This window comes from Dermacentor albipictus, chromosome 3 (assembly GCF_038994185.2).
Source record: "Dermacentor albipictus isolate Rhodes 1998 colony chromosome 3, USDA_Dalb.pri_finalv2, whole genome shotgun sequence".
NCBI classification, from domain to species: domain Eukaryota; kingdom Metazoa; phylum Arthropoda; class Arachnida; order Ixodida; family Ixodidae; genus Dermacentor; species Dermacentor albipictus.
In genome coordinates, this window is record NC_091823.1 from 154,673,748 (window position 1) to 154,683,679 (window position 9,932).

At 44.7% G+C, this 9,932-nt stretch overlaps 1 protein-coding gene across 1 annotated transcript in view; it reads left to right on the forward strand.

Annotated features, from left to right (window-relative positions):
• LOC135920581 (uncharacterized) overlaps nucleotides 1–9,722 on the forward strand; it is a 124,696-nt gene extending 114,974 nt beyond the window's left edge. The window contains exons 9-12 of the mRNA XM_070536524.1: nucleotides 2,468–2,486; nucleotides 5,178–5,396; nucleotides 7,015–7,284; nucleotides 9,523–9,722. Coding sequence (XP_070392625.1) covers nucleotides 2,468–2,486; nucleotides 5,178–5,396; nucleotides 7,015–7,284; nucleotides 9,523–9,641 — 627 coding nt within the window. The 3' untranslated portion in view covers nucleotides 9,642–9,722. The remainder of the gene's footprint in view (nucleotides 1–2,467; nucleotides 2,487–5,177; nucleotides 5,397–7,014; nucleotides 7,285–9,522) is intronic.
• Nucleotides 9,723–9,932: the final 210 nt, after the last annotated feature.

Genomic DNA, 9,932 nt, shown 5'->3' on the forward strand with positions numbered 1-9,932 from the left:
TTAAATTCCCGGAACTACGTGTTAAGTTCGCGTTTTAGCTCATCAAAGAGTGCCCTGCTCTCATTCCACATCATAAAAAAGCAGGCAGATCCGGCGCCCTGTGGGAATCGACCTTATATGAAGTAGTGTGCGGGGAGCCTACCAGGCTTCACCATCGCCACGGCTGAGCCAGTATTGCACTATCTTCGGTATCGGCTCACGTATGGGGAGTGCTTAATGCCTGCTTCACGTCCACCGCGGGTCGGTCCGACGGTTCTGCAATACCAGGCCCACCCGCGGCGGAGGTAAAGCAGGCGTTAAGCACTCCCCATACGTGGGTGAAGCTCCTTCTTTTCGTTTGAGAGTTTTGACTGTCGTCAGTTCTCGCTGCCATTCCATCTTCAAAGAGTGGAATGGTCGTCAATTTTTCACTCCTTTTGGATGGCGGCAGTTATCGGCATCTCCGGGGCGTGAAGGCCAATTTTCTCATCGATTCAGTGCCCGCGCGATTAACACAAGAAGAGTTCAGTTGTCACCATCTATTCAACGATTACGCGCGTCGCTGTTGCTTTGTTAGTTCAACATTCTTTGTTTAGACTGATCTACGGACAACGAAAGGGTTTAGGGTCGTAGTCAGCCCATCTGTATGCTCGAGTATCGAGTTGCGGTAGCAGAAAACACCATTTGCCTTAAACTTTCCTTTTGCTTCATTATTCCCTCGAGTCACGGCTCGCCGCGACGCTGGCAGATCCTCAAAAGCATATACCGGCGATATGGGTTAGATAAGGCGGAAAATAAAATAATTGCAAACAGCGTCTATCATCTGGCCCTGCAATAACCGGTAAAACCATAAATAATATGATTGTCACCCGTTACCTTGTTACCTAATTATAGAGCACTTCTCGTGAAAAGTTGGCAACTGGAAAGAAGTGTCGCAAAGAGTTGAGAAATTAAGCGATCTAATAAGGGAGGGAGCCAGGCAACAGCCAAACAGGAAGGAAAAGCGAAAATTAAAAAAAAAAGTTAACTGCTGTTTGTGTAAGCATTTATTGGTCAAAACCTCTTTATTTAAAAAGGACATAGAGAAAAGGCCGCCGGAAGTGGAGAATGATTCCGTGTGTTTTGAATCCCGCTTCTACAGTTATCATTGGAGCCCCCTGACGTAGCCTTTTCTCTGCTTTCCTAATGTGAGTGTTTTTCTTACCTTCCGCCGTGGGCGCAATACGTCTAGAATCGCAGCTTCCTGCGCCCTACGCGGCTGTATGGGACTGGCGACCACGCATCGCTACGCAACTTCCCAAATAGCAACTCGGCTTGGTTTTGGCACTTAAATTGGTAGAGCAGTAAACGAGGGATCCAAAAGAACGGTGATTATTCCGCAAACGTATGTATTTCACTGTATAATTCTTCCAGGGGTAATTCAAAAAACGCTACTAGAAATCTTTATTTTTTGTTTCGCTTGTTTACTTGTTCTTTGCAGCGTTCTTCTTGCGCTTCTGTCATGGGCGAGTCCATTTGATGTGCTTCCTTGTTTTTCAAGTAAAGGAGTGGTGTATCTCACAGGCGTGTCTGTGAGGTTCACTTTATTTCGATTCTCTTTTGCGTATTTACGTATCTTTATGGCGAATGGTGGCTATTATTCACATTTGTACAAGTAAAGCAACACCCACCCCTCATTTGCATAGATAAAGCTACCTTGTGTTGGGGCACCCTATGGAAAAAAGTCCTGGGTACCGGCCTCCCTGAATAATTAAAAGTAGTAATTAGGCAAATTCATAACATTATTTAAAATAAAAGCGTGACCTCCGATATAAAGCCAGCTGCCGCGTCCTGAAACATGCCGTTTATTCATATTGGGAGCGCTGTCTCCTGCGTAAATATTGTTTCGTGCTTACATGTCACGCGCGAGGTACAAAAGTTACAAGGACGTTTCACTTCGTTAACGCGGGTGATGCGCTAGCGTATGGGTACTATAGGGCACACGACGCTATCGGCCCTCGCTTCGCCTGGACGGCTACACTGTCCGCAAAGCATATCGTATTCAAGATGACTCGCGTGGTTGCGCCATACACAGCAGCCACCTGAGTAGAAGGCCCCGTTGTAAACATTCGCCTATTATCTAAATTATCTAACATAGTCTGAGCGCGCACAAACAAACATGAAAACTCGCTGTCAAAATTTTGACAGGCTGTCAAAACGCTGGCGTGAAGAATCGCTGCAGAAGCAGCGAGCGAAGTGACCTTCGTGTTGTCTGTCTCTTGAAAAGAAACTGCGCGGTCAGAACACAGCGCGCGCAAAGCTACGAGCAGAGGGGCTAACTAGACTGTGCCCCCACAGCAGATCGTTTCCAGTATAAAGGCAGTGCGACCGCGTCTAACCGCACCGTGAGACAGTATAGTGGTACCTGCCTTGGGTAGTGCCGTTCTGTACCGCATGGTGGCACGGTGGTATGGGGAGAGTTCTCGCATTCTTCTTTTGTGTCAGCTAGCGCTTTGAGATGCTGTCAGGTGAGAAGCTGTCATTGAGACGCTGAGCCTTTGGTCGCAGCATCTGGAATGAGGCGGTGGCAGGTGCTGCCACGTGGGTCCTATCGCACTGCTTGAAGGAATGGCGGCTCTCGAAGTACGAGTTGGCTTCCGTGTACGGGTAAGGCACGGCAGAGTGCCTTCCCGTAACAGAGTGCAATATAGTGCCGAAAATAACCGCTTCCCACTGCGTGCTTTACGTATTCTTGAATAGTAAGCCGATAGTTTTGTCAAAATTTTATTCGTTATTCATTATTAGCAAACATTGAAGCAGCGCCATTTGCGAGACATGCGTGTCAGACTTCGTGTTCAGAGTTTTAGTTTAAAGGTCATGAAGGGCGCTTAACAACTTCTAACCAGAAATTTCTGCGTTGGCGTCGGACAAAATGCGAAATAAAGGTACACCAAAGGTTAATATTAAGTCAACGTGGTCTGCTGAAATACCATTCTAGAAACCTCGAAACGCTTGTTTCGTGCAAAGAAGAGGTTTATTTTAAGAGAAAATGAATTCTGAAGCATCCGCGTACCTCTAGCGCAGTTCAAGTCACCCGCCTTCCGATAAAGGAGTGGTGACGTCATCGTCTCATAGTGATGTTGCGCGGTCGGTGAGTAAAACGGCACAGCAGATGGCGCTACGGCTTTTCTGTGCAAAACGCTAGCGCTCGGCCAGAAACAGAGCCAAGACAAAGCCGACAGTAGCGCGAAAGCGGAACTATGGTGGATAGCGGAAGGGAACGCGCGCGACGATAAGCTGGTTCATTATTTTATGACGCCAACTTCGACGCTCGTTGCAATGGACGACCGTGACAACGACATGTTGGCTCGCGATGCCGGGCTCGACTTCAGTAATTTACGCACAGATGAATGTGACCTGCTGCTGAGAGCTCGCGCTGCTGGCGTCGTTGCGTACAACAACGACGGCGGCCTGCTTTGAAAGGCATTCCACATGACTTCAGTAAGTCGGCGTTGAACTCGTAATCTTCCGGACGAAAGTGCAGCGACCACACTATTCGATTTTTTGGCTATTTGCCAACGCGCAGTGACAGTTACGGCACGTAACCACTTTGGACGGAGAGGTTCACACGTTGGCACAACAGTGATAAGTAACGTTAGATTCGCCGTTGCAACTGCCCTTGGCCAAGTTCCGTGGACCTTTCGCAAATCCCACGACATCACGTGGACGTGATATTCTCGCTGCTTGTTCCAAATGCAAGCTTTCCCGATCCAGCAGGACCACCGCAGCACGACGCGAAAACGAAACAACTGACACTCCAGAGCGCTCATGGCTCAAAGTCCAGCGGGCAGAGTCGAGCGAAAACGAAACATTTCAATCACCCATACTACTCAAGGGTAACGTCAAAATGTTATTTGAAAACGCAAGTAGCATTTTCTTCCGTCGTATAATCTAATGAAATGATCTTTTTAATACGAGTAGTTGAGAACTAGTGAAATAAGTTATTATGACGAGTGCCTCCATCATCGGGCTGGTACCGGAATGCCGCTGGGGAGGCTCAAATTGTGTCACGCATTTATTTCAATTTCTCGATTAGTGAAGCTCTGTTCGCGATTACATTGGCGCTTTAGACGGTCTAGAGCATTGCTTTATCACTTTAACTTGACTTCATAGTAACCTTTATTGTCCCTTTACATGGGCGGATGAAATTCGGATACAAACCGCAGCAAGGACGGAGGCCTAGGCGCCTTCCTCCATCGCTTGCTTCGCGGATTCAGTCGAACACCGCCGATTATAAGAGCTGGTCAATCACACTTGCCCATAAAATGGCACGAGACTAGGAACATGTGAGCCTCAAAAGGAGTCGTTTGTTAAATGAGTTGAAGGGAATAATTCGACTCATAGAGTGCGTGGTGCGAACAACACCTTTCCACGCACACTTCCATTGTCTGCGTACGTGTATGAAAGGCTACCTAGCATCGCTTGACTCGGCAGCCGCATGAAGTGGCGAGCCGGGGTGTTGCTGTTGACTTCCGCTCATCGCAAGTTGCCTTGCCCTGTGTGGCTATCGCAGCCTTTGCAATAATAGAGAAAGCCTGTGTGTCTCGTGTAATAGAATCATCTTAAACAATGTCAGACACTATTCCCAGCTAGATTCATTAGTGTATTGGGTGTTAATTCTGCGTAGCCTAGGTTTTATATCTGTGATTCGCACTATGTATCAAGTTTAATTTATAAAATAGCATGCTAGGTCTACCGCAAGGCAAACCTCTCCAGCATTCATGAAAGAGCATCTCTGTCTCAGTGCTGACTGGATCCATAGAGCTTATATTAACTGACGATTTGTGTGGATTTTTTTAAACGGCACTGTTTTTAAACTTTTGGCGAAGAAGATAAAAAAACAATATTATTCACTTTTTTCTAGGGTGCACCATTGTTTCTTTGCTCCAATGGTCACACTGAGGGCAAAAAAACATCACAAGCTCCTCAGGTTTTCTCTCAGCGTTTCTCCCTTAAATATGTATCCTCTCGCGTCATGCAAAATTTTTTTATATTCTTTCACGTAAAGTGGTATTGTGCGATTTCTACTCCTCTTTTGCAAGATGGCACTTACACATGATTTGCTAAAAGAGGTTCATTGCCCCATGCGTTGTCTTTTGCAATAAATCTTAAAAAATATATATTTGTGCATTGTCATGGTACCGAACTGATTAAACAAGACTGCATACCGACGATGTTTCATAATAAATGCTTTCACATACTTCATATAATCAAATCACTTTTTAATTCCCATATTGTTGACGTGTGCACACGTCGGAAACTTGGTCCCCACGAGACCGGCGAGATATGCTTCCAGTCATTGTCCATGGTGAGGGGCTATTACAAGCGACCGAAGGAGACCGCCGAGCTTTTCGACGATGAAGGCTGGTGTAGGTCAGGTAGGCAGTGTCTTAGCTCGCCATGTTTGATGGCCCTGCATTTTTAATACCATATAAGAATTTATTTAAAAGCGTGACTGCTAACATGTGCAGCTTTCTGCGTTTTACTAGCAAATATAAATAAGTACACCAAACGCTGCTAGAAGTTTCGAACATTTCAGACTTTCAGGAATGTTAAGAAGATCGAGCTTTTTCCTCACTCACATGTCTGTCTTGCCTTTTGCTGCACAAGCAACTTGCATAACATAAAGCGACAATACATCTAACGTTGTCGATCGGCTACAAAAACACGGTAATAGTTTAGATACAAACACATCTCATCAAAATTAATATTAAAGAAAAATGTGGAGGACGCTTAAGCTTCGCCTTCAACAGTGGAACGCGATAGCATTCAAAGATCCCTGACTACTTCTTACGTACGCTTCGCGGCAACTGGAGCGTATATAACCGTAATGTTTACCGGGAAACGCTGGCCGTGAACGCTATGCATGAGAGCGGACTTTCTAGTACAAATGCGGCCTCTTGCATGGGCCGCGATGTGAAGCAGGTGAGCGCCAGCTGGAGGTATTGCAAGGAACTGGGCGCACCACTCCGTGGCCCCCGAGACAACCGCGCACCGGTGAGCGACAATGACAGACGCGACGGCGGGTTTATGAATGTAGAAACGCTGGAAAAGCTGTTTCTTTGAGTTTTCGCGTTACAGAACTAACTTTTCTCGTATAGTCAAATTGCAATCCGAGAGCTATCATGTCTGTAGGTTGTGTGTAAGTCATAGTTTACGATTTTTCTACCTATTTTAACTTGACAAATTCAAATTGTTCACTAAATTCCTTGCGTCACATGGAGAGCAAGCAAGTATGGGTGGTCCCAAAATATTTTTGCCGAAACGACTTCCGGCACCGACACCGAAACTTTGCGCGACACCGCAGTTGTAAGCGTGCCTAAGGGTGACTAAATTTCCTTGTCAGCTCTTAACGCTTTCGCGTTAAAAGCTAATGCGAGGCTGCTCAGGCTACTTGATATCCGCGTGGACATCGCAGGAGGTCTTACGAGATTTAAAGCCCGTTCCTCTAGTTGTACAAACAGGATAGGATGGTGCTGTTGTTGGTATCCTGAAGTTCCGCCTCGATATAATGGATTACTGGAACGTATCCGATACAATGCACCAGGATTCTCACAAGGCGTGCAAATACTGTTGCAGGCACAACCTATAAAGCAAGGTGTTTCCGCACTTAGTTCTGCAATCAGGTTGAGAAACGATACTAATCTTCAAGTCCGAAATATTAGGAACAAAGTCACTTTTTTAGACGTGATGCTCTACTGCTGGGACGAAATTACACAAAGCAGAAACGCACTCAAGGCCCAGTGAAGACGACAGAGAGAAATGCTATACTGATTAAACGTCCAGTTTTTCTCTTTCTGTAGGGTGAGTGTCTTCAGGCTTAGTGATTAAAAGCATACATGGACTGATGCAACCTCTCATCATACCATAAGTGCTATAAGGCGCTGTAGAGAGAATTGAGTTCAATGTAGCGTTGAAATGAGGATGCTGGTAGCTGCGAAGGCCCGATCGCCTGAGCAACGCCTCCCCAATAATATGAATATTATTTTGGCGCAGGCGACGCTGGCTTCTACGATGAAGACGGCAAGCTGTACATTCTCGAGCGACTGAAACAGATGATCAAGTGCATGGATAATCAGGTCGTCCCCGCAGAGTTGGAAGAACTGCTGCTTTGCGAGCATGCACTCGAGATTGCTGAGATTTCTGTGGTGGGCCTTCCGCACTCGGACTATGGTGAGGCGCCTGCCGCTGCCATCGTCCTTACGGAAGAAGGCAGGAGGAATGACCTGCCGGCACTCGCCGAGAGAATAAAGGCCACGGTTGCCGGTGAGTTGCTTGTGGAAGCAAGCAGTGGTTGGGCTATTTTCTGCAGATCACTGTGAGCATTAAGGTAATATCGCGATATCTGGCAATCGGGCAGTGCGGTAAGCAATTCTGATAGGCGTCATAGGAGGACACTAGATTAACTTCTGTCTATGTCTTCACTATCCGCTTTGCTTTTGCACGGGCTCGTTCATAGCGAGATGCCTACTGTGAAACCTGTGATCGCGCATTCGTATTTGTGCCTTTGTACTTCATTTGTAAGAACGAATGTTGCCACTGTACGCAGAGCACTGTTACGATGGTCCATTGATTCCTTCGATAACACAAGCATACAAAGTGTTCCGCACTCCGCACACTATATCAGAGTCTCGTTTTGTGCCTCTTTATAGGATTGCGCATGGCGTTCAAATGCTCGTAGTAGCTGGGGCTAGATTGTCTCCAGACCATGTGCGCAACTAGCAAGTTGTCCCATAAATAGCAGACGTTCCATAATGAATAGGTTCACGACCGCCTTGAAGATTCATCGGGTGATTTTTTTCTAAAATATTGCCCATTGCTTTCATTTAATTTTATTTATTTTACCCTCAAGGTACATAGTAAATTATAGAGGGGAGGAGCTAAGAAAATATTAAGTAAACATTGGTAAAAGTAACTCATACAAAATAAATAGCAGCAGTAATCATTCCAAATTTTTTGTTGACATCCGATGATAACAAACAGAGGTACAAAAGATACAAATACAAATGTGATGTATACAATGGTAAACAGGTTCGAAAAATATATTATATACAGTACATTTACCAAATGCATTGTTAACTTTTTGATCATGATGCTGATGAAAACGCTGCAGTAGAGAAAGCTAGATACACATAGGCAAGACAAATGGTAAGTATATTACAAAAGTTAGTTTTCAAGTGAGTTTCTTAACATAAGTGGATTAATTATACCGGTTAATGAAGGCGATAAGTTCTTCCAGTCTTTGCTAGTCATTGGTAAGAATGAATTCGCGCCCATGATAGTATTGAAATGTGATATGCTAACTTTCTGATTATGATCACGGCGAGAAGAAATAACGATATTACCTATATTAGAAAGTAATGGTATTCAGAGGTATTTTCCGACAAATACGATAATAACGTATATATCAGATGTGCTGGCAGTCGGGCCACTAACATTAGACTTATGCTATAACTCGTCTAATGTACGTAGCATATTTTACTGGTACAACACTCGCAATTACCCGTGACTGGGTAAGGCTGTTGAAGATCCTAAACAAGCGTTTTTCTTTCTTTTTCATCGTTCCAGGTCCACTAGCTGGAACGGCTTGTTACATCCTTCGGACGAAAAGTCCGACAAATATTCATGCGTACTGGGCGCCTAATTATCGCAGGGTGCTACTAAATATGCACGTGTGTGCTCGCATATTTGTCCACAAAGTTGTTTTGTTGTGATCATGAGAGGGTGGCCGAAACACACAAACGAACGAGTAGTCCGTCTCTGGCGTAGTCCACATAAGACTGGTCTATCAGGGCAAGAGCGGACCTGCTCTCTGCTGCTGAACAATATTACCTGACAAACGCCTGTATACAACAAGTACAATGTGATTACATAGCGAAAGCACATGTTTTCTACATTCTTCTGTTCATTTCCCCTTTCGCAACCCCCATCGTCTAAGTTCAGCTATCACCTCCGTATTTCGTAAAATGAAGTGAACAATTACGCTATTTAGAAATCACCATTTTATTGCCTGCGGGTATCAGCTTTTTGTTTTGTGAAGTTCTATAATCTACAACCTCAAGTGTGAAAGCTTGTTTCGATATTATCAATCCGTCTTCCTACGCTGAGTTATCGTACCGTCACACACGTAGAAACATGGAGCGCTGCTGAGGCGCAAAGAGCAACCTATGATAATTGAGAGAATGCGAACGGCACAGAAACTTTCCCATTTTAAATATTTGGTGCACGCGGCGACCGAAAGATTGAGCCCACTTTCGTATTTGTTACGTCAGTGTAATTTATGATACTCTGGTACTCTTGAAATAAACCATAAATCAGAGTAATTTGGAGCTCAAGTGCTGCTCATTATCAACTGATGCTTTTACATTTCGCTTTATCTCTGTCTGACTTGCCTTCAGCAACAAGGCATGGATTGGGCTGCTTAGAATTTCACTCATTCAAGGAAAACGCATTAACTTAGAGAGTGCAATGGCTAATTGTGCGTTTTGCTTGACTGCCTTTCAGGTAACCTTGCTGTGCACAAGCATCTGTACGGGGGTGTTTATTTCGTGGATCATTTGCCGAAAACGGAGACATCAAAAATCAACAGATCAGCTCTGGCTCGCACCCTGATAAGAGCCTAGTGTCTAAACTCTAGCCTTATCTCTTGTCCAGTGCAGGAATGTTTCTTTTTCTCTATCAATAAATATTTTTTTGTGTCACAAGTGATTCCGAGTGTTGCTCTAGGGCGGACTGCGGATATTCATTGCGGAAGAATATTAGAATATGAATAATTCATGCTTTCATTTGTTACTCTAATGAGATAAAAACATATATGCAATTCTTTTCAGAGTCGTGAAAACAATTACAGAGATTTGTGTGACTTAACATAGCATGTTCCACTTAGTATTTGTTCTTGCACATCAGGTGACTTG